General features: G+C 45.7%; 1 protein-coding gene across 7 annotated transcripts in view; it reads right to left on the bottom strand.

Moving 5' to 3' along the window:
* The window catches only part of PARP6 (poly(ADP-ribose) polymerase family member 6), a 57,356-nt gene that overhangs the window by 12,585 nt on the left and 20,415 nt on the right, over positions 1-24,356 (bottom strand). For 4 of the 7 annotated variants that reach the window (XR_008327492.1, XR_008327493.1, XM_053364922.1 and 1 more), the window contains exons 5-15: positions 20,591-20,651; positions 18,746-18,836; positions 14,524-14,590; positions 13,301-13,450; positions 12,248-12,425; positions 8,767-8,820; positions 5,974-6,069; positions 4,490-4,582; positions 2,966-3,091; positions 2,603-2,668; positions 141-208 (exon numbers count right to left, since the gene is read on the bottom strand). Coding sequence is in view for 4 of the 7 variants with exons in the window: in XM_053364922.1 (XP_053220897.1) it covers positions 141-208; positions 2,603-2,668; positions 2,966-3,091; positions 4,490-4,582; positions 5,974-6,069; positions 8,767-8,820; positions 12,248-12,425; positions 13,301-13,450; positions 14,524-14,590; positions 18,746-18,836; positions 20,591-20,651 (1,050 nt within the window). In the remaining 3 variants the exon portion in view is untranslated. The remainder of the gene's footprint in view (positions 1-140; positions 209-2,602; positions 2,669-2,965; positions 3,092-4,489; positions 4,583-5,973; positions 6,070-8,766; positions 8,821-12,247; positions 12,426-13,300; positions 13,451-14,523; positions 14,591-18,745; positions 18,837-20,590; positions 20,652-24,356) is intronic. The other 3 variants (XR_008327494.1, XM_053364924.1, XM_053364925.1) reach the window with 1 other exon arrangement.

Genomic DNA, 24,356 nt, shown 5'->3' with positions numbered 1-24,356 from the left:
GCCCATTGCTTATGCCAAGCCTATGGCACTGGGATCAATAAAACTGTGGCCTGCTTTGATCCCGCTTAGATTGTGTTTGTCTTCCCGCCTCCCGCCCAGTTGCACTGTGCCCGGGTCTGCAAAGTCTTCTGCTTCTTTACCATTGCAGGAGAGGATGGGCCAGAGGGTCCAACTTGTCCATTTGTTTCTTGATCTCCAGGTAGGAACCCTGTGGAGAAAGGGCAGCAGGAGCAGTTGCAGCAGGGTTATAATCAGTGCCGGATTTACGTATAAGCTAAACAACGCGGGTGGCGCTGTGGGTAAAAGCCTCAGCGCCTAGGGCTTGCCGATCGAAAGGTCGGCGGTTCGAATCCCCGTGGCGGGGTGCGCTCCCGCTGCTCGGTCCCAGCGCCTGCCAACCTAGCAGTTTGAAAGCACCCCCAGGTGCAAGTAGATAAATAGGGACCGCTTACCAGCGGGAAGGTAAACGGCGTTTCCGTGTGCTGCGCTGGCTCGCCAGATGCAGCTTTGTCACGCTGGCCACGTGACCCGGAAGTGTCTCTGGACAGCGCTGGCCCCTGGCCTCTTGAGTGAGATGGGCGCACAACCCTAGAGTCTGTCAAGACTGGCCCGTACGGGCAGGGGTACCTTTACCTTTTTAAACAAGCTATAGCATAGGGCCCCATTCTCTTGGGGGCCCCCAAAAAAATTTAAAAGGAAAAAAATAGATGTACATTTCCAAAATATAAGATAAAAAACAAATAAAATAAAACCTACATACAGCAACAGTGTTTAGTGTTGTGTGGGCTCCTATTTGTTATGTGCAAATGGCTTTAGATGCCTATTAGGTCCATAAATTACCATACAGCATATATTCAACACAAAAAACAACGGCAATTTGTTGTTGACAAAGGACAGCTGGACATATAAAGGGCCCCATTACCTTCAGTAGCTTACGGCCTCATCAAACCTAAATCCAGCCCCGGTTATAATAACAAACAGAACATCTCAACCAGAACTAGGAATTCACAACAATGATTAATTAAAAGGCCCTGATAGGAAGGGTAATGTGGCTTTAAATTTGTTTCCTGGAACATAGAAGTTTTGTTTTTTTAACACTTTCTCTGTCTTTGTCTTTGCCAACTCCCAGTTTCTCTTATGCATTTGCCTTGCTTTAAATATACCAAAAAATTCTGTCGGCAGATATTTTTCCAGAACCCAACTTTTTCTCTTGAAAGGCTTCCCCAAACCTTACATTTTCTCGACAGTTCATCCCACCCATCTCCCTTCATAATACCATTTTGTCAGCAGCATTTTGTTGTTTATTCTCATTTGCTACATGATCCAGCCAATCAAGGTTCACAGCCAGTGTGATAGCATCATGGCAACACACAGCCAAGTCAGAGCACAAATCACAAAGTCAAATCAGAGTGACGGTGATGTTTCTTGCCTTCACTCTGGGTAGACAAGCCGTTTCGCTCCATTATAAAACCTTACACACTCAAACGGAGGCTTGGGGCAGAGATTTCTATGCATTGTGTCAAGTTTTCTAGGCGTTCTTGGGATAAACATCGGGGCAGGCAGTAATTCAAGCATCCCTGCCTAGTGATGGTCTTAAGTCACTTCAGACACAAGATGAAGACAAGATTAAGAAAAGGCCTAAATGATATCGAGCGTCAGAACAACTTGGCCACCATAAGGAAATTTTGCCATGTTATGACTGTTTTCCACCTTCCCATTTCAACTCTCTGGCACCCTATCTGCATAACCTAGCAATTCTAAAATATAAACGTAAAGGGACCCCTGACCACTATGTCAAGTCGTGACCGACTCTGGGGTTGTGGCGCTCATCTCACTTTATTGGCCAAGGGTGCCGGCGTACAGCTTCTGGGTCATGTGGCCAGCATGACTAAACCGCTTCTGGCAAACCAGAGCAGCGCATGGAAATGCCGTTTACCTTCCCGCTGGAGTGGTACCTATTTATCTACTTGCACTTTGACATGCTTTCGAACGGCTAGGTTGGCAGGAGCTGGGACCGAGCAACGGGAGCTCACCCCGTCGCGGGGATTCGAACCGCCGACCTTCTGATCGGCAAGTCCTAGGCTCTGTGGTTTAACCCACAGCGCCACCCGCGTCCTATTCTAAAATATAGATGCACTTTTACTCTCGCAAGATTGAATGTATTGCCGTCAGCTGCACTTGAGGGATGATTCCAACAGATTCCACACGAAAACGCTTATGTTCCTGTGGAGATGGCAGTACCGAATCGGTGGCGCATGCCCTTTTGGCTTGCACTCTTTATAAAGACTTGAGGAATGAGATTATCACCCCTCTTCTATTGTCCATTCCGGGTCGCCCAACCACTGCCAGAGTGTCCTTTCTCTTGGCAGAGGAAGATGAGCAGGTAACAGCAAAGGTTGCAAGGTTTTTAGCTGGGGCAATCAGAATAAGATCCCCTATTTGACTATCGATTCAAAACCCTAAAATGTATTTTATATAACTGACTTTTTATTTCTATTCTTTGTATATTGTATTGTTGTTTTATTGCTATGGCTGATGGCTGACACAAATAAATATTCATTCATTCAAGGGCAAGATGCAGAGAAAATTTGTTTGCACTTACTTGGGTCATTTCACGGATCGACATGACACTGTCCAGAGCCTTCTGCAGCCTCTCATAGTTCTTTTTCTGTGTGTCAGGAAAAAGAGAGAGAATATGCATCAGATACACAAATAGCTCTGCCCTATTTCCCTGGACCCATTACCAGGAAACCGCATGGCCTGAGTGTTGAGAAGGTCCCAGCGTATGCAAAGCATGCTCCAGACTATTCTCTGCCAGAGACAGTGTTGCTTCTGAATACCAGTTGTTGGAGAGCAAGGCTTTCTGCTTCCAAGGCTTCCCTATGGAGCCAGCCTCCATATATCATAGGTCCCACCCCAGTCTTAAGAATCCCTCGCAGCCCTAGGCCTGCTACCTTACACCAACCTTGGGGTTGAAGGCAAGGGTCTTAGGGTCACTGGGGTCCACAACAGAGGGGTAAGGCTCAAAGATAATGCTCTTGCGGGGAGACTCCAAGGCAGCTCGGCACATCGCCACCAGCAGGTCCACTACCTGAAAGAGAGAAGGAACTGAAGAGGGCATATCCCAACACCTCATCTCATCTCCATCCTGACTTGTCCAGACAGAGGTAACGGGGCATTGTTTAATCCTCATGAAAATAAACCAGAGTCCTACAACCCAACAGGGCTGAGAAGCTTCCACGTGGGGATGGATAGCTTCTGAGGCCACATCCCCATGGAGATGTTCCAATAAAGCTTTTCCACCCTCCTCAATGAGTGGCTAGGCGTACTCATCCATAGTGACAAAGGAGAGCTTTGATTCCATTCACATTTAAAGGCATATATATCCAGTTCCCAAGTTTCAAAACAAATATTTGAACTGAAGCACAGCTGTCCATCAAAATTCGCACTTCTCAGTGGTACCTTGGTTTACTGTATGAACAACTTGGACTAAGAACGCTGCAAACCCAGAAGTAGGTGTTTTGGTTTGTGAACTTTGCCTTGGAATAAGAACATGTTTCGCTTCCTATTGAGTGTGTTCCATTTGTAAATTTAGTCCCCTGCTGTTATGGGAAAGCATGCCTTGGTTTAAGAACGCTTTGGTTTAAGAACAGACTTCCGGAATGGATTAAGTTCGTAAACCAAGGTACCACTGTACTAGGATAAAGTGCATAATTTAAAGTATGCCTTAAAGGGCATATCTTCATGAAAACAACATACAAATCACTATGCCCCAGCTCTCTTTTTATGTACAGCATTGTAGCTGCCCAGTCAATCATTGCTGCTGCTGCTGCTTCTATTATTATTATTATTATTATTATTATTATTATTATTATTCTCAATTTTATACATTTCAATAATTTTACAATCATTTCAAAACTCTACTTCCTTCCCCCTCTTTCTGCAGTTCCTTAAATTTATTTTTAATATTTTCTGCATATCCAAATTAACTTAATTTGCTCATTTATTCATCTACTTTAAATAGATACTCTTATAAAACTGCAAGTTATTGCAATAATCCTGCCAATGTTCTTATCTGTTTAAAATTTATTTGTAAATATTCAATAAACAATTTCCATTATTTTACAAAAAAATGTTATCGTGATTTCTTATTTTTCCGGTAAGTTTTGCCATTTCTGCATATTCCATTAATCCATTCTTCTTTTGCTGGGACTTCTTCTTCTTTCCATTTTTGGGCAAGTAACATTCTTGCCACTGTAGTCGCATACATGAATAAATTTCTATACAGTACAGAATCCTTGCTTCTTCAGTCAGCTTCCATAGATTGCCATCACATTTGCATGGATGAAAGAGTGACACCAGAAGATCAACAGAAGGAGAACTTTCAAGAATCAGCCCTGGCTGTAGGTGAGCCCTCAATTATTGTTTGGTTCCCAAGTTCTGGCCCCAGACAGTCCTCCCTTCCAGCTCAGCATCCCAGCCCTTGTACCTCTGCTCCTGTGGCCACCTCTTCTGCAGCACCGGACATCACACCCAGAGTGTAGAAAGAGAAGACACACAGCTCCCGTGTGCACACAGCTGGCTGAAGAAAGGCAAAAATAAAAGATTTAAAAAGCCGCAGAACTAGTGTGTGTGAGAGAGAGAGGTGCCAAAGTCCCTCTGCATGCCAGAACAACACTTCCTTGAGGCCACCACCGATGGCCAGGAGAGACCATAACTCTGCATGCAGAAGGTCCCTGGTCCAAGAACCCAGGGAGATGCCTCACTCTGCCCAATGGTAGGGCTGCCCCTGCCTCATGCTCCATTAACATGACCTCCAGAGCCTCCATTCTTTTTTTTAACCAAGACAAATCAAGGACTACACAACGCCCCCCAATTTTTTTCCTGCGTCCACTCAGCTCCCCCACCAAGAAATCCAGTGAAAGGACCACAAAGTTTTTCAACTCTTGAGCTCAGGGATTTTATCACCGGTGAAGAAAACCTTTCCCACAATGACATTTCCCCCAGTTTGGATTTATATTTTCTTCTGAGCATTTTATAATATGTTATGGAAATAAGTCAGAGGGTTAGGGGGGTTTTTTGGATTTTAATTAAGCATTATGTAAATATTGTTAAATACACACAAAAACTGTTTTAAAGGGGTAGATTCTACCATATATCTTGGAAAGTTTTTGTTCACTATGCATTTGGATAGCTCTTAATATATCATAACCTAATTTTACCCAGTGGCTCCAGAAATCAAGGAGGAGGTTTTTGTCTGTTTGGATGTGATTGGATGCCCTTTTGAATCAAGATGGTGGGTTGCTCCATTCAAAACTGCACTGATTTAACCACTGGTTTTGAAATAGCACTGTTGTTGTTTTTTTGTTTTCTTAGAATTCCCGCACAATGCCAGGTGTGAAGCTGCTAGTTTGTTTTTATTTTGAACATTTTATTATGTAGACTTTTTAAAGTCTCTTGATTTTATCAGTATTTCTTAGGAATTACACACACACACACACACACACACACACACACTTAAACATTCATTCATACTGGCAGACAGAGAGAAAGAGAGAGAAGATGAAGAAGAAGAAGAAGAAGAAGAAGAAGAAGAAGAAGAAGAAGAAGAAGAAGAAGAGGAGGAGGAGGAGGAGGAGTTTGGATTTGATATCCCGCCTTTCACTCCCTTTAAGGAGTCTCAAAGTGGCTAACAATCTCCTTTCCCTTCCTCCCCCACAACAAACACTCTGTGAGGTGAGTGGGGCTGAGAGACTTCAGAGAAGTGTGACTAGCCCAAGGTCACCCAGCAGCTGCATGTGGAGGAGCAGGGAAGCGGTTCACCCGGTTCACCAGATTACGAGACTACCGCTCTTAACCACTACACCACACTGGCTCTCAGAGAGAATCATAGAGTTGGAATTCAAGACTCTTCTGCCCAGCATGGGGTTCAAACCCACAACCCTGAACTTAAGAGACTGAGAGTAGTAGTACCTTCAGCATGGATCCATTCTGGAAGACGTGCTGTTCGTCACACACAACACAGTACTCATTCAGGGTAGGGATCCTCTGCTCAGCGTACTTCATGATCTGAGTGAGAGAGGGGAGACCACATCTAGATCAGACAAGGTGGACACTTCGACATGGCCAAACACAGAGGAGTTCTGTCACATCACACACAAAGCAGAGGCCAATTTGCATAAAATCTGCACACATGAATTTCTGTGGGCAGATGCAAATGTAGAAAGAAATCAATCTACACAGAAATAGAACAACAACAAAAAGACTGTGAGCCACTGCTATAAGTCCAGGTGCTACTTCTGCCTTTTTAGGGTTCTTCTTCACTACACAGGACTTGAACCAGTCAGCCCTTCAGATAAATGACTGTCTTTGGACAGCCCTCTGTAAAATAGGACACAGGGCCACCTCCAGGTCAAAAGAAGGACTCGCTCTGTGGAATGGGGGCCAATGCTCAGTACATGCCAGGGCTGGTTCACTCCTCCATGAGGAAACGCCCTTGTGGACATCTGGCCTGCCCCTGCCCGGTCACTGGCGTCTCACCACGGCAGCTTCCAATGAGATCTTGTGGAACTCTTGCGAGATCTTGCTGATCTCGTCAGAAGCTACCACTGCCTCGAGGCCCCAATCAGTGGGGGGTAAGGGGGGCAGCATCTTCTCGCTTCGCCTTAGGCTGCAAAGTGGGATGGGCCGCCCTTTTGCCTGCAGAAAGTCCCAGAAAGATACAGTCTCCCATATCTCCCCTTCAAGGATCTCAGCAATGGTGGCTGGTGCCCATTGGGGTTGGTGGGGCAGAAAGCCAGGCCAACAGTCAATGAAGCCAGGTGTCGATGGCATGTGGCGTCGTGGCCAATAGCAGGCCGAGTTACATTGTTTTAGTTTTGTCCCCATCCTCCTCCCCGCTGAGTTCTCCAAGGGGCAACACTGGAACTAAGGAGGAAGCTGACAGCCAGGACCACCTCCTGGATTACTTGTAAGTAAGAAGGCAGGCAGGTGGGGGTTGGCTGAGAGGAACCTTCTGAGGTTAGTGGGGCAGTGCCCCCATTTGCCCAATGGACCAGTCTTCACTGGATCTCATGTAACAGACTTGGCAAAGTGTGCTGGGCCCGGGGGTAAACCTGAGCAACATGGTCCAGGTCCGGTCCTGAATCCAAGGATTCTGCGAGGAGACAGTCCAACAGGGCCAAGGCAAGTCACAAGGCAGGAAACCAGGCTAGGTCAGGCACAGGGTCTCAGGCAGGTTGCAGCAATGTTGCTCCTGCAACCAGGGGCAGGGCCCGACAGCCTTTTATCTCTGTCGGGGTAACGGCCGGTCCTGATCCCCCGGTGACTCACCTCCCTGTCTCACCCGAAGGTGAGCACTCCTCCTGCGAGTACTCGGGTCTCTCCTTCTCTCAGACCTGAGTCTCTACAGCTCGGGAGATGTCAGTGAGTTACTAGACCCAGAGGCCGCCTCAGCCTCTCCTGACCCAACTGGTAGTGGAGAAGCTGTAAGTGATGGCCCAGCTGGAGGCAATGAGGTCATCCCCGCATCTGGAGCCAGGGCAGGCTCAGGCCCCTGACTCGGCCCAGCTGGTGCTTGTTGCAGGGGAACCTGTGCAGACTGGGGGTTCAGATGCTGGGGCCCCAGACTAGGTTCAGATGCTGCCTGAGGCAGAGGATCTGGTGCAGACTGAGACTCCTCTGGTTCCGAGCCCGAGCCCGAGTCCCAGGCCATCACACAAAGACAGCTGCCCAAGCCCCACTGCCAGTCAAATTAAACAAGACTCAGCTACATGGACCATTGATGGAGCTGTGCTGAAGGGAAGGGTGGGAGATCTTGGGCCAACCACAGCCCCCCAGGTCTCTCTTGGGGAAGAGCCATGGCTCAGAATATGCTATTGCATTTTTATTACATAAATGCAAACATAAAAGAAACGCGGAAATGTAACAATACCCCAAGGAGGTAATGTTAAATCTCATGAGACATATTCCACATTAAGAAGAATACAAGAACAAAATCATAAGTGATATATATGTGAGCTGGAGGAAAGGAGGAAATTATCTCTGTAAATATATCTATCACTATATCTGAGGTCAGAAAACAATTCCAGATTTCCATAGATAATGCTGAAACCTGGCTCTGCAAAGTGGCACCATTAATATCCACCAAGTTGCATTAAAAGCCTGCGGTCATTCTTGGCCTCGTATAACTCTCAAATTATGTATCCTTTTCTTTCTTTCAGAAATGGTCACGTTCCATACATCTGATACCATAACGAAAGTCCCAAAGCGTCTAAGGTTTTCCATCTTTGAGCAATTCAAACCCACGAGGCCGTTAGTGAAATGATAAGAAGTTCCTTAGTTTTGCTGTCTGCATTAACGTTGTCAAATAAAGATAATAATGACAGCCGTGGTTCACTTTGCAATGGTTGCTTCACAATTCCCAGATCAGAATCAATGCCTCATCCCAGGGAACTGAATAGGGGTCGCTCTCCTAACAGTTCTCAGCTCCTTCAACAAACTGCAGCTCCCAGTATTCTTTGAGGGAAGCCATGACTATTTAAAACAGTATGATACTGCTTTAAGTGTATGGTGCAGCTGTAGCCTTTATCTCAAATAAGCCTCCTTAGAACCCTGCCCAAAGGAAAAGATTCCACAATGTGTGTCTGTGCTTCATCAAACTCCCTTCTCCAGATCTTCAAAGTGACAGAAGCCACCGCAGATCCATGGAACCACTTTGGTTCTCAGATGTGCTGAATCGGAAAACACAGAACAAGGGTTACATACCTGCACGAGGAACCCATACTCCAAGGTAGGAATGTTTTTGCAGTGGCCACCAACCTGCAAAGAGAGCGGACAAAGAAAGAGCCCGGCCACATTACTCTGCACCTGTTCATTCATCACCAATAGGACACATTAACTTTCTTCAAGCACGCATCTGCCGACCCCCAATCACATGTGAAAATATTCTAGAAGGGTGTCTCTAAGCCAGACCCTCTGGAATTCCTATTCCAATTGGGACCTTGGCATATGAGAAGAGGCTGCAGTCTCTCTGGGTCAGGGATAGGGAACCTGTGGCTCTTCAGGTTTTGCTGAACTACAAATCCCAGGCTACTGGACAATCTGGCTTGGGTAGGTGGGAGTTGGGAGCCCAACCTCTGGGCACCTGCAAACTTGCTGGGACCATGGAAGCTTGCTGATTCTTTCCACAGGATCATGAAGAAAAGAGCCTGTTACTGCAAGGGAGTTGAGGCTGAGAAACCTTGCAAGCAACAGCCAGGCTACAGAACTGAATCTCAAAGCCAACCTGCAACTTCTCGTGAGGAGCACTCTAAACATGATGGGTTCCAGAGATGCTGGCAAGCTCAGCTGGCGACGTAACCAAATGCCAAACCTCTGAGAGGTATGGGTGTGCCCTCTCCAGCTCAGAAAAGCCTGTGGTTTTCCACATGTTGCACTCCAGTTCTCATCAGCCCCAGACAGCAAGGCCAAAGATCAGGGATGATGGGAGTTGCAGCCCAGCAACATCTTGAGGGTTGCCGGTTCTTAGTCCTTGGTCTAAAGCAGTGCTTCCCAAACTTGGGTCGCCAGCTGTTTTTGGACTACAGCTCCCATCATCCCTAGCTAGAAGGACCAATGGTCTGGGATGGTGGGAACTGTAGTCCAAAAACAGCTGGAGACCCAAGTTTGGGAAACACTGGTCTAAAGTAACCTAGCTGCACCAACATCCAGAGTATACAATCCCATCTTCAAGAGGTATCAGATCTTCCAATTTAGGATTCTGCTTTTTTATGGCTAATTTTGGTATTTTTTTCAAATCGCATTTAGAGTGTTCTCTGTGGGAATTCTTCCTCCAGCTATTAGGTATAGCTACCCAATTTGGCTTCTATTCGACTTTTTTTTTGTTGTTTTTAAGATCGCACAACTTTAATCTCTGCATCTGTTTACATAAGGACTAGCTTAGCTTCTCTTTGTTCCTTTTCTGAGCCTAGCAAAGAAACATCTGCATGTCACTTATAGATGGAGGCAGAACGGTTAGAAGGACTGTGGCCCAGTGGTAGAGCTTAGAGCTGTGCACTGGATCTGGCTACAGCCCAGATCCCAAAATGAATCAGCCCAATTTGGGCTGATCTGGGCTTTAGCCAGATTGGGTTGAGATGTCCCCAGATCAGGTTGACGCACCTGGAGTGACCAAGGGCTGTCAAAAGGCAGGGTGGCCGGACAGCAGGAGAGGCAGGCAGTCTTTGCAGCACCTTCCCCACAGGGAATTCTCTGGCAAAGCAACACTCAGCAAGACCAAATGCTGCAGTCATCAGCTGGTGAGCAGAAGATTCAGTCCGAAGACTAAACCCTAATTTGACACTGAGGCAGGGCCCAGTTCAGAGTCAGCTCAGGTCAGCTGCAGCTTTGCCCAGGTTGTATTGAGGCTAATTCAAAGTGCTGGGTTGGGCCCTGGATCGGATTGGATTTTTTTGGGGGGGGTGCACAGCCCTAGAAGAGCATCTGCTTTGCATGAAGAAGGTATCAGATCCGGCCCCCAATATCTCCAGGTAGAGCTGCTATAGACCCTTGGTCTGAAACTCTGGAGAGCTGCTGCCAGTCAGTGTAGACAATACTGAGTTAATTGAACCAATAATCTGAATCAATGTTAAGGTAGCTTCCTATATTCCTGTGGTGGTTGTATTTGAAGAGATGGGGATATAGCCATTATGTGCTGCTGCTTCCCAGGAGGCTGGGGTGCAACTTCAACCCGAAGAAAGCACCTCTTTTGAATGTCTGCTGCCTCCTCCCATATTCCATCCACATGGATGGCTTGACAAACACCAACAGCCTTTTCTCTCTCACCTCCAGGCCACCTACCACCACCAATACCGCCAGCATTTTTAACATCTAGCCTGATGAAGAGTTCTGTGGAACTCAGAAGCCAGCACACTATGTTATGAAACTTTGTCATTGCCCTGATAATCAGAGCAGACAGTACTAGGCAAGATGGACTGACTTTCCATTCTTGCATAACAAGGCAGCAGCTGCTGCTCCAATGACATTCGCTGTAGCTTTTCCCAAGGCAGGCAACCTCCTGCATATCTGAGATGCAAGGACAAGAAAAAAAGAGGCACTGCCCACTTGTTTTGGAAGAATAAAGAGAAGGGAGGCTATTTTTGGCCTGGACTCTAGAACAAAGGGCCTCCTTTCCTTTGCTGCACTCAGTTTCCAACAGAGACCAAATGTCTCCAACGAGCAATAGATGAAAAGCAATTCAAATATACCCTTGTAGGTTGCAGCCAAGCTATAAATTCAGCAGCATCACGTGGGTGCAACAACTACCAGATCATTCTCTTTCAAACGGGAGGTGACAGGTCATATTTGAATGTTACTCCCATAGAAAAGCAAAAACAAAAAACCCCCAAGCTCTCTGCACAAAGAAAGCTAGAAAGTCAAGGAGAAAGGTTAAACCCCAAGATGCTCCTTGAGATGCTCATTTTCTACTTGCAGGGAGCTTTGTGGTTCAGGGGTTTTGGGTTGCATTCAATGTAGCACCAAGTTAAAGTCATTGTCAGCACAACTGTTGCACTGGATTCTTTTGCAGCCCAACCTTTAAACTCTGCCATCCTTTAGCACAAGCATTCTTGTTATAGCAGACAAAGAATGTTAGGTGCAGGCAATTTTTTTAATGTGGAAAAGAATCTACATATGTGATTCTCCCTGATTGGAGGTTTTTAAACAGAAGTTAGATTCCAGCATTGCATGATCTCCTCGTCATTTATCTCACCTCCAACTGCTAAGTACTAAACGGCCTCGGTCCAGTATACCTGAAGGAGCGTCTCCACCCCCATCATTCTGCCCAGACACTGAGGTCCAGCGCCGAGGGCCTTCTGGTGGTTCCCTCACTGCGAGAAGCAAAGCTACAGGGAACCAGGCAGAGGGCCTTCTCGCTAGTGGCGCCCGCCCTGTGGAACGCCCTTCCAGCAGATGTCAAAGCGATAAACAACTACCTGACATTCAGAAGACATCTTAAGGCAGCCCTGTTCAGGGAAGTTTTTAACGTGTGATATTTTACTGTATTTTTGGTTTTTATGGAAGCCGCCCAGAGTGGCTGGGGAGGCCCAGCCAGATGGGCGGGATATAAATAATAAATTATTATTATTATTATTATTATTATTATTATTATTATTATTATTATTACTAGGAGGAGGAAAACATTATCAAGAGCCCTCCAAGAGAAAACCCATAGCCAGCCCCAAGGGACAAGGCCAGAGAAGAAACCCACCAGAATGTTGAATGGGGCGACACCTGCCTGGGTGCTGGGAGGGTAGCCAAACACTTCCACCTTAGGGTTCTTCATGGTGCAGGAGATGGAGCGGTTCATGAGGCGATTCACGCGCAGCTCTGGGACGCTGAGTTTGCCCTTCAGCATGGAGTCCTGGATGACAGGGAAGCTGGGAGACCTGGAGACACAGAAAGATCGGCCCTCACAATCGGAGGAGCAGTGGCGACTGGCACCCATTGGGACGGGTAGGATAGAAAGTAGGGAGCCCAACAGGAGGGGGCGCCAGAGCCAATGACAGGCTCAGCCAACTCATTCTGGGTGTACAAGGGCAGCCCTGACACAAAGGAGGAAGAAGCCAACAGACAATACCAGCCCCTTGGGTTGCTTGTGAGAAGACAGGTGGAGGCTGGCTGGGGGCAGACTGAGACTGGTGGGGCAGAGCCCCATTTGCCCTTTGCTGACAAGGAGGGGTCTCCCATCTGGACTTTGGAAAGGAGGGTTGCACAACTTTTCAAGACCTTCTCTGGGCTAATGTTTGGGCTGGGCTTTCCATGTATGTACACTCCAAACTGGAGAGCTTGCTTGCTCTCTTCATCCCTCAGAGAGAATCACAAAGTAAAGGAATTATGAGGAAGAAAAGAGAACTGCTCCACCAGGCTTGTCCTTCAATTGTCATCTTCAGCAGCCATTCCACCGGCCTGTGGGACAGGGAGAAAGATGGGGCTTGCAGGGTCTCTCCACTGCAAGAACAGACAACTTTTGGCTCATATCTTTAAAAAAGATCCATTCCTGCTGCTCACTACAAAAGCTCTGCCACTAAGAATTAGTACCTGAGCTTGCTTTTTTTCCTCCTCCTTCCTCATACCTTTCCCTTTTGTGTCATGTCTCTTAAGAGCCGTGAGCCTGAGGGAAGGAACTGTTTTCTCTCTGATATCTGTAAGCTGCTGTGGGAGTCCTTTTCAGCTGAAGTACAGCATAAAAATGATTACAAATAAATAAATAACAAGAAAGACCCCAAGCCACTCTTGGGAGGAGACAGCGGAAAAGACATACTTGGGGATGGGTGAGAAGATGCTGAGACCGGCACGGAATTTCTTGATGGTGCCACTGGCCTTGAACCAGCTGTGCCGCTTCTCCTGCTGGGTCTTGAGGAAGTCGTTGCTGAGGTGTTTCCATTGCTGGGATGTGAACATTCCCAGGATCCTATTGGGAAGAGAAACGGTGATTGACAGAATCAGTATCATCAACCCAGAAACTGGTAGTGACCACAACAAGAAGTCAGTGGCTAAATAGGTCAGAGGCTGAAAAGCTGGACCAGGTCCCTGGCTCTGAGACTGAAGCTAGTGATCAGAGGCCCAGTGAACTTGCTCCTCCAATTTTGGGGCCTCTGGAGCCAGAGCTGGGACTCTTATGAGTGCCTTCTCCTGGACTGGAGAGGTGGACTGGAGACAGAGCCTCAAAAGGCCTCCTTTAATCTCCAACCCTTGTTGGAGTAAGTTGCTCACTGGGAGCTCTCCATGGTGCTGAAGCAGCTGGCCTCATTCACAGCTTCCCATCAATGGGACAGGTAGAAAGGAGTCCAAGAAAAGATCTTGGAAATGTTTTATCCCCATCACTGAACCCCAAAGCACACAATACAATACTGTACTGCTTTTAAAGTAAAGTGCAGATACGGTTGAAGAGAGGTAATTATGTAAGACTTATATGTATACATACAGTATAACCTACTGAAGAAGCAAAAAAAAATTTTTTTTTCTTCCAGTAGCACCTTAAAGACCAACTAAGTTAGTTCTTGGTATGAGCTTTCGTGTGCATGCACACTTCTTCTTCTTCGTATCTGAAGAAGTGTGCATGCACACGAAAGCTCATACCAAGAACTAACTTAGTTGGTCTTTAAGGTGCTACTGGAAGAAAAAAAAAAATTTGTTTTGACTATGGCAGACCAACACGGCTACTTTTCTGTAACTGGAACTACTGAAGAAGGGTAGAGAGTCACGCCCATTGTTCCAATCACTTTCCCTTCTTACCCCATCAACCACTGGACTGGAATGTGGCCCCTTGGACTAGACAACCCTTGCTCTAGAGCAGCGGTTCTCAACCTGTGGGTCCCCAGATGTTGTTGGACTACAACTCCCATCATCCCTGAGCTCTGGCCTTGCTAGCTAGGGGTGATGGGAGTTGTAGTTCAACAACATCTGGGGACCCACAGGTTGAGAAAGGCTGCTCTAGAGCAACACCTTGTGCTTCATGACTCAGCTTAAAAAGGTCTTACTCACTTCTTCAGCTGTAGGCCCAGTCCAAACCCTTCCTTATTGGATGGCTGGAAAACTTCAATGGATGGTTCTGAAGAACAAGAAGAGTTAAGAGTCAAGGGAAGAAGGTAACGTCTAGCCAGGGAGAGAGACTTCTGAAAGACTGGACCAGCTTCAGTGATAGGCGCCATAGTAAGGCATCACAATAAATGAGCTACAGGGGTGGTGCATTGCGTTTCACCACTTGAGATGAAATGGGAAGTGCTGCCCAAGCCTGCTGTCACCAAACCGCCACTGCTGAAGCACCCCTTACCTAGGTTGTGCAGTGGCAGGTTCCGATGAGATTTCGGCAAGATCTCATGTGATTCTGATAAGACCTCATGACCTCAATTGTCAAACAACCAAAATAAAAAGAGAATTCCATAAATTCCCCTGGACTTCCCTCCTCCACTTTGTGGGTCCTTGTGTTAACTTTTTTCCTCTTGCATCTTCTCCGTTATCCAAATCTATTGCATCTCCATTACAACCATAAGTATCATTCCAATCCTCCTAATAATTTAAATTGTTTACAATGACTTTTAAGGTAAATTATATATTTTCCTCATTCCTTATTAAAAAAAAATGGTCTTTCTGGTTTCTGATTCTTCTGGTCATTTTTGCCATTTTGGCATAATCCATCAGTTTAATCTGCCATTCTTCTCTGGTAGGGACTATGTCTGCTTTCCATCTCTGGGCTGGTAACATCCAAGCAGCAGTGGTCACATACGTAAATAGTCTTTTCTGATCCGTTGGTATTTCGGCACCCAGAATTCAATGTCAATGCTGCTTCACCCCATCTTATGGGTGGGCCGGCCCTGGTGAACTTTTTTTTTTTTTAAGATAATCTTTATTGATTTTATGATTACATACTATACATATACACATTACTTTACATTTACTCCTAAGAGTTGACTTCCCTCCTTCCTTCTTCTGGCTTTTTTATGTTGTCTCTAAGTTTTTCACAATGTCTTTATCGATTTTGTATACTGTTGTTCTTCTTTCAACTTTATCCATACAGTGTCTATATGCAAATAAATCTTTCTGTATATACACGTCTTGTTGTTTGTCTATATTCATATACAGAAACAATTAGTTACCTTGATTGTATTTTACATTTTAATTCATATTGTCATTAACATCCAATAAAATTTCTTTTAATTTCCCATTATGAGGTTTATTTCCATTCTACCGATTTCACTATTTCATCTTACCCTATGTATAACATAAATTTTTCCCATTCTTTTTGAAATGTTTCATCACCCTAGATAGATAGATAATACTTTATTCGGCTATAAGCCCACAAGGTAAAACCAATCAATAAATAAAACAGCATTTTACATTCTAAAATATCAACTAAAATATTTCAACGCATGATCTCCTTCACGTTACATACAATTTCTAGATGTACCATATTGTAGCCTTGTATATAAAGATGGTGGATAGAGTTTACTAGATTTTTAATAGTCATGCAGCATTCCATGAAGTCTTTTATATGAAAGAACTGAATTCAGGAATCTGGCAACCTGTAATGTTCTATAAGAGTCAATGTCCTGGAGTAGATAGGCTAGATGTAATTCAGGTGGTTTAGCAACAGTTTCCAAAATGATTGAACTCAGAATCCTTGATCGGGGAACAATATATAAAGGACAATTAAACAAGATATGATAAAGCGATTCTATTGATTTGTTGTCACATGCGCATAAAACAGAGGTTTTACCGTTAGAAAATCTATTGCTCAGCACATTTGAGGGGAACACATTAAATCTGGCTCTAACAAAAGCGAATCTATGCGACGCAACCGATAAGGTAGACAGATATCGAGGTATCTGGGACATAAATGTAATGCCCTGATTTATCGGGGAACATGTACCTCCACCTGTAGTAAGATTTTGTTGCAAATCAACCTCCTCCAATCTTTGTTTGATGACCTTTTTTGCTGTAATTAGATCTAAATTTAGTATATCGGAAGGCGAGATTCCATAAGACAACAGTTTGGAATGGATTTTTGTTGCCCATGGGCTGGTAAAATCATCTCTCCAAAGGCACTGAATAAGATGGTAATTGGGCAATTTATGCCAAAGGGACAGCCAGTAATTAAAGGCATGTCTCCACATCAGGATCTCTAAGGAGGGGGTCTTAAGTTCTAAGCGAATAGCCGAGTTGCTTACACAGGAGGGTAGTTTCAAAAGGCGTCTGAGAAAAGGATTTTGCAATGTCACCAGAGGCATGAGGTTTACAAAAGCGCCCCATAAAGGGACCGCATAGGCCATAGTTGCAACCACTTTTGCACTATAAACTTTTAAGGCAGATGGAACATGCATAGCCCCCTCTGTAAAGAAAAGGCGCAATAGAGCGTAGATAAGGGCTTTGCCCTTATTTTGTAAGTATGTGATATGCGCTTTCCATCCCATATTATGCTGGAAGTAAATTCCTAGATATTGAAATTTGTAGACCTGTTCAATTGGCTTCTCCTCGAGTTCCCACCTATACAATTTACGACTCCTGGAAAAAATTAGGACTTTAGATTTGGAATGGTTAATAGTAAGTAAATTTGTTTGGCAATATAACGCGAAGATCTTAAAGGCCCTCCTCAAACCGATTCTTGAATATGAGAGGATCACCGCATCGTCAGTGTACAATAGTAAGGGGCAGCGATAGTCTACAAGCCTGGGTGCATGAATGGTGGTTTGGGCCTCAACTAGGGGAGTTCTCATGTCACTAATATAGAGGTTAAAGAGATAGGGGGCAAGCATACACCCTTGTCGTACCCCCTTATTTATTGGTACAGAGTTTGTGAGATCGCCCTCAGGTGTTAACCTCACCCTAGCGGCCGTCCCTTCATGTAATTTGATCATAAGCCACAACAGCCTTTTATCTATGCCCCACTTTGCCAATTTTTCCCATAGCAGCTCTCTAGAGATACTGTCAAAAGCCGCCTTCAGGTCTATAAAAGCGGCACATAGAAGACCATGAGTGGGGGAAGAATACTTCCGCGCCAAATGATATAGAATTATTGCATGGTCGATAGAAGCACGATTTGGTCTAAACCCGGCCTGCTCATGGCCTATCAGATTGGAATCTTCGGCCCATTGGGTTAGTCTGGTTAGCAGGAAGCAAGTATAGATTTTTCCGAAGATTGATAATAAACTGATATTATGATAGTTTCCTGGGTCCTCTGGTGGTCCTTTTTTATATATAGGAATTATGATGGACTCCTTCCATGATCTAGGTATCTGGCCCGTGGCATTAATTGCATCAAAGATTTTTGCAAGAATTTTGGCCCACCATGCTGGGTGTTGTTTAATAGCTTCCGCCGGGATCAGATCGGGCCCTGGGGCTTTATCAGTTTTCAGTTTAGCAATTAAATCAACTATTTCCTCCAGGTCAGTATCTGGCCATATGGGCAAGTGACATGAAAGAGCATCAGAATGAATGTTAGAGATAACTGTCTGGGAGAAATATTTTCTTAGAAATTGTTCCCATGTCGGGGCTGGTATAACCGTCAATGGGTATTTCCTCAATCTTTTGTTGATTAAATTCCAAAAACCACGAGAGCTGCGAAGCTTAGAGGCAGCAATCAGCGCTTGCCAACGTCTTAGCTGCCATTCATGCTTGGCTTCATCAGCCTGTTGTCAAATTTTCCCCGTTAATTTGCCTATTTCCGCATATTCCATGACCTTGTACTGCCACTCTTCTACTGTTGGCAATTGTTGCTGTTTCCACACCTGAGCCAGCAGTAACCTCACCGATGTTGTTGCGTATAGGAACAATTTCTGATCCTTCTTATCAATGGTGAACTTTATTAGTCTAGCATTACAAACTGTATCCTTCCATCTCCCTTCAGAAGCAAGTACTTCTCTGTTCGGTGCATAGTTAGCATTATGGAATTTGCTCCTGCAAGAGCTAATGGTGGCCACCAACTTGGATGGCTTTAAAAGAAGATTAAACACTTTCATGGAAGATAAAGCTATCAGTGGCTACTGGCCACAATGGCTAGTACTGCTGGAGAAAGGATGTCTCTGAATACTAGTTGCCAGGAATCACTGGTGGGGACGGTAGCATTGTGCTCAGGTTTTGCTTGTGGGCGTCCCATGGGCCTCTGGTTGGCCATTGTGAAAACAGGACGTTGGACTAGGTGAACCTTTAGACTGACCCAGCAGGGCTATTCTTATGTTCTTCCTTGTTTACAGGCAAATGTGATACTCACCGGGGCCATCCAGGTACTGGGAAAGAGAGAACCGCAGTCGGAGGACAATGGGCTCGGTCCGAAGGACCTTCCAGGCTGTTGCCACCTCTTCCTGCAATGAGAAGCAGAGCATCCTCATTAGTCAGGGCTGTGACTATGGAAGAGGGGAAGGACCAAGGGCTCAAAGTGGAAGTCAGAAAAATACAAGTCTACCCAGGAAGCAAAACACTGCAGTGGATTATGGCACTGGATCGGGAGACATTTTCCTCCCTTTCTCATATTCCTAGTATTCAGGGTTCTCCAGTGAAGCTTTTTTGCTGGAGATTTGGAAAAGACAGAACAAGGAAGTAGTTCTTCACATGGTACACAGTTGACCTATGGAAGGCATCCCCAAACTTGGCCCTTCAGATGTTTTGGGAATACAACTCCCATCATCCCTGACCACTGGTCCTGTTAGCTAGGGATAATGGGAGTTGTAGTCCAAAAACATCTGGAGGGCCGAGTTTGGGGGTGCCTGATCTATGGAATTCACTGTGACAGGCATGCACTGGCGGGTGAAGGTGGGGGCGGGGGGCGATCTGCCCCGGGTGCCCTCCGGGTGGGTGAAATTGCAGCCACCCACATCCCTGCCCCTGGGACGCTTGGCACTCACTGCGCACACCCCGGGATGCACGCCGCTCGACGCACACCCCTTGACATGCACCACACACCCCGCGGGCAGCACACTATGCCCCCCGGGACGTGCACCACGCCCCCTGGGATGCGTGCCAGCCATGCCTCTGGATATACGCCACTCCCGGTGCCAGAGCAGGTAGCTTCACCACTGCAGGGGTGGCTGCTGTTTTAGATCGCTTTAATTGGGAATTGGACAAGGGAATAAGGCTATCAATAGTTGCCAGTCTCATGCATTACAGTGGTACCTCGGGTTAAGTACTTAATGCGTTCTGGAGGTCCGTTCTTAACTGTTCTTAACCTGAAGCACCACTTTAGCTAATGGGGCCTCCCACTGCTGCCGTGCCGCCGTAGCACGATTTCTGTTCTCATCCTGAAGCAAAGTTCTTAACCTGAAACACTATTTCTGGGTTAGCAGAGTCTGTAACCTGAAGCATCTGTAACCTGAAGCATATGTAACCGGAGGTACCACTATATATGGGTACTGGATGCCAAGGAGAAACTATAAGGATCATTGCTTTTAAGCCTTTCTTTGTGGGCTTCCCAGAGGTATGTGTTCTGATGTCTCTGCTCTGCCTCCATAGCTGCAGGCAGCCATGCTTCTGAATACTAGTTGCTTGAAACTCCGGGAGGAGAAGCTGCTCTTGTGTTTGAACTCTGCTTGTGGTCTTCCCACAGGCACCTGGTTGGCCACCGTGAGAACAGGACGCTGCACTAGATGGGCCCCTGGCTTGATCCAGCAGGACTATTCTCTCCCCCACCCCTAAAATTTATATGCTACTTGATTGTAAAAATAAGATAGAATCAGAACCTCAATGCGATTTACAAAGAGGATAAAACAATAAAATCATCAGTGAAAGCAACTCTTTAAAACACTTTTTTAAAAAGAACAGAATCAGCAATAAACTAAAAACAGATTAAAACATGCATCAACAGTCTAGGTGTCAATGGATCGACTCCAAGTCTGAACTCTAGCTATCCAACCCATTGCACCATAAAAAATGCAAAGGCCATGTGTGAGAATTTCCTGTTGCTAATCCAGGAGGAATCAACCTTCCTGACAGTGTCAGAGTTGGGGGAATCTTTCCAGCTTCTTGGGTCTGCAGATATCTGGAAAGTGGGGAGTGCATTTAAGCATGTGTGTAGCCTCTTTCTGCCCACCCCACCCCCATGTGACTGTGTCCCGAAACTTACATCTAGAAAGCCGATGTTTATATGCAGGTCAATATCCACGTCGTCAATGGTCCCATATTCGCTGAGGAGGAAAGCAGGAGCGTTAGGGAAAGACCAGTGTGAGAAAAAGCAGGAGGGAGAAGAGCAAAAGGCTGGGGCACATGGAGCTAGCTGATGGCAAGGAAAGTAACACGGAGAAGCTGCTACTCTGCTGATCTGCAGAGCTTTCTACCCCCCTGCCCTTTTTAATCCAAACCTGGAGTTAAATTTGTGCCAGCTACTCTAGGTGTCAATGCAAGCACTGTTGTTTGTTGCACTTACATTCCACCATGTGGCTCCGTGGGACGCTTGCCATGGCTCAGGCTGTTTTCCTGACTATTAAAAACCATCTCAGTGTTACACAGACTCCCAATCCCTGAACAGCAAGGATCCTGGGGATGCAGTGTTTGGTTCCCTTTGAATGAAGTCTACTGGAATCAGGCAGCTATTGCAGTATTTGCATTTGTTTACAAAGATACAGGTTGAGCATAGATGGAGGTTTCAGCTTAAAGCGGGTAGTCTAACACAGGATAAGGTACCTTCCTGTCTTCCTGTTGGTTAAACCAGTTTGGTAGATAAAGAATCATAGGGCCAGAAAGAATCTGGAAGGGACCTCCAGCCCAACCCCAAGTCCACAACTCCAGGACTGGAATTGAGTAAAAAAAAACCTCTTTGATCATCAAGATCCATCCATGGACTCAGATCCTAAGGTCCATAGTTGTGCAGAAGGACCTTGCGCCTTTCATAGTTGCGCAGAGGAGGGAATTTCTGCAGGTGCCACGTGGTATGCAAGCTATGCCTGCTGTGCTCCTGCTACACATCTGTCACCTGGCAGCAGTCATTTACATCTGGTTGCAATACAGGAGGGGGAGGGGCAGAACTACTCCATTGGTGAGAGACCAACAACTTTTTGTGCCTCCTGTCCTTGATCTGCTTCCCCCCAGAGTGTGCTTATGTCCTCTTCTTTCTCATTTTCCTTTTGCATCATGTCTTTTTAGGTTGTGTGCCTGGGGTAACGAACTGCCTTTTTAAAGTTCCTTTTTAAGTGCCACTCCAGGAGTGTTTTTTGGCTGAGGATTGAGATAAAAATTCTTCAAAAGAAAAAACAAACAAACCCTGAACTATTAAGGGTGAAGGGTTTTCTTTTGCATCTGCCCACTCAGCATCCTTGCTTCTAGGGATATTTCTTCCCACCATTACTGTCCAGCCTAAAGCACCGACCTGTGCGCACAAGACCTACACAGTCCCTCTATTGTCATTGGACTCCACTCTCAGTCGCTAGGGGTATGTGCATTGCCCTGCTTGGCTTCAATGCACCAGCTGAAAATCATCTCTAGTTTATCTCCCTGGGCACAGGTTTGCTAACGATGCTATTGCTAATGAGTGCTTCTGCTTCAGAAAACTGGAGAAGAGGTAACTTGCCCCCAAGCCATGATCAGCTCACAAACACACACACACGTGTCACAATCATGCCAAAAGATATCCAGCGAGCATGCCGCATACGTGGAGAACATGCTTAAATTCTTCTAAGATGGATTTGTCATTCTCAAAATAAATCTCTTCTTCCTGTTATTGGTAGTAATGAACATTAGATATTTTTTTCCTTGAGGTTAAAAGGTACCTAAGTATATGGTTGCAAAAATGGGGGGGGGGGAATAGAGGACAGAATCGGGTATTGGCAAGCTCTTCTTCATTTTCATTTGTGTTTGGATTTTTAACATAAATGTGGGGACATATAATGCATTAATGCTATCAAAAACCATTTCAGGGAACATATTTCAGCAGTTCAACTTTATAACAATTATAAATATGCCAGTCAAACTTTTCTGGACAATGCCAGCATTTGGATTTTAAAAAAAATAGGTAAATTTCTTATTGATGGCAACTGTAATGGCTTTAGGGGTTGCTTGTGCGTAAGTTGCCGCCGCTCTGGGCTAGGTTGGCTGGTTAAACCATTTCTCGCTGGACAGCCATCCACTCCGTGGCTGTTCAGTCGCTGGCAGAATCCGTCAGTGGGCGTTTCTTAAACCTTTTCCAACATAAAAGTTGTTTGACGCCCAGTCTCCTCCTACTCTCCCTGCGCGGAAGTCTTCTGCACAGGGAGGGCGTGGGTAGCGGAGGACCTGTGCTCTCCCCGCTGGTGTCCAGTGAAGAGTCCCGGAGCCTGCTCTCTGCTTCCCCCATTGGCCCCCCTCTATCCCTGGTGTTGCGCTGATTTTCTTCCCCAACCAGAGACCTGCCTCTCTCCCTGCTTGGCCCCTCTCCAGCATCGCTGTGGAGCCTCGCCTCCTCCTCTCGTTCCGATGGCAGTTCCCTGACAGCAACTATATAGTGTTGGGAGAAAGGCGATGGCAAACCTAGAAAGCACCTTAAAAAGCAGAGACATCACCTTGCCAACAAAGGTCCGTATAGTTAAAGCCATGGTTCTCCCAGTAGTGATGTATGGAAGTGAGAGCTGGACCATAAAGAAGGCTGATCGCCAAAGAATTGATGCTTTTGAATTATGGTGCTGGAGGAGACTCTTGAGAGTCCCATGGACTGCAAGAAGATCAAACCTCTCCATTCTTAAGGAAATCAGCCCTGAGTGCTCACTGGAAGGACAGATCCTGAAGCTGAGGCTCCAATACTTTGGCCACCTCATGAGAAGAGAAGACTCCCTGGAAAAGACCCTGATATTGGGAAAGATGGAGGGCACAAGGAGAAGGGGACAACAGAGGACGAGATGGTTGGACAGTGTTCTCGAAGCTACAAACATGAGTCTGACCAAACTGCAGGAGGCAGTGGAAGACAGAAGTGCCTGGCGTGCTCTGGTCCATGGGGTCATGAAGAGTCGGACACGACTAAACAACAACAACAACAATATGATGTCTGTAACATTTTTATCACACAGTAGATTCCATCCATTCGCTATACTTTCTAACTAAGTTGTCCTACATGCAAGTACATGTTTTTAATGTTGTCTGTCTTCTGTGCTGTTCCTGTAAGTTTGCTATTAAAATACATGAAATAAAACTCACACAAACACACACACACACACACACACACACACACACATACACACACACACTGTAAAGGGGTCTTTGAAAGAACAGAGTAAAGCCCTTAAATAAGATTGCATTGCTCTTTCATTGTTAACTATAAGTCCATGGAGAAGGCAGCACTTCTTTCCTATCAGAGTACTCGGAAATAATTCCATTGAACAGCAAGTATGGTATCCTATCCTGTTAGGCAAAGGTTAGTTTTCTGTGCAATTCAACAAAGGCAGTGGTTAGCTGCAGCCGGCATGGCAGAAGAGGCTGCCATTTGGTGAAGAAATGCCTATCTGCATATATGCTTCCCTCCCACTTTCCTGCCACCCCTTGTCCCCGTCCTCAGAAATACCTGAGTCTTGAGAACTATGTCCCATTCTAGAAGGCCTTGAATACTTGGTGGAAAGACAGGAACAATGGACAGACAGTACTGGATACAGCCCTATGAATGCATTTTCCCACCCTAAGGAACTGATAACTGATTATCTCCAAGGGGCTCAGGTCACCTCTCCAGCTTCTAGTAATATTTCCAGTGTCTTATTTTTATTGCATCCACTTAAAGATTTGAACGCAGGTGTCAGGCGGCAGAGGAACCAACCCCCATGGCAGGTTGCCAGGAATGGATAAGACAAGGGAAAGTCCTTACCATCTGCTTTTTGTTCACTATTCACAGAGAGAGGTTTGGGAATAATAATAATAAATTTTATTTATACCCCGCC

Source organism: Podarcis raffonei, chromosome 14 (assembly GCF_027172205.1).
Source record: "Podarcis raffonei isolate rPodRaf1 chromosome 14, rPodRaf1.pri, whole genome shotgun sequence".
Classification (NCBI taxonomy): Eukaryota; Metazoa; Chordata; class Lepidosauria; order Squamata; family Lacertidae; genus Podarcis; species Podarcis raffonei.
This window is presented reverse-complemented; position numbering and strand designations above follow the sequence as displayed.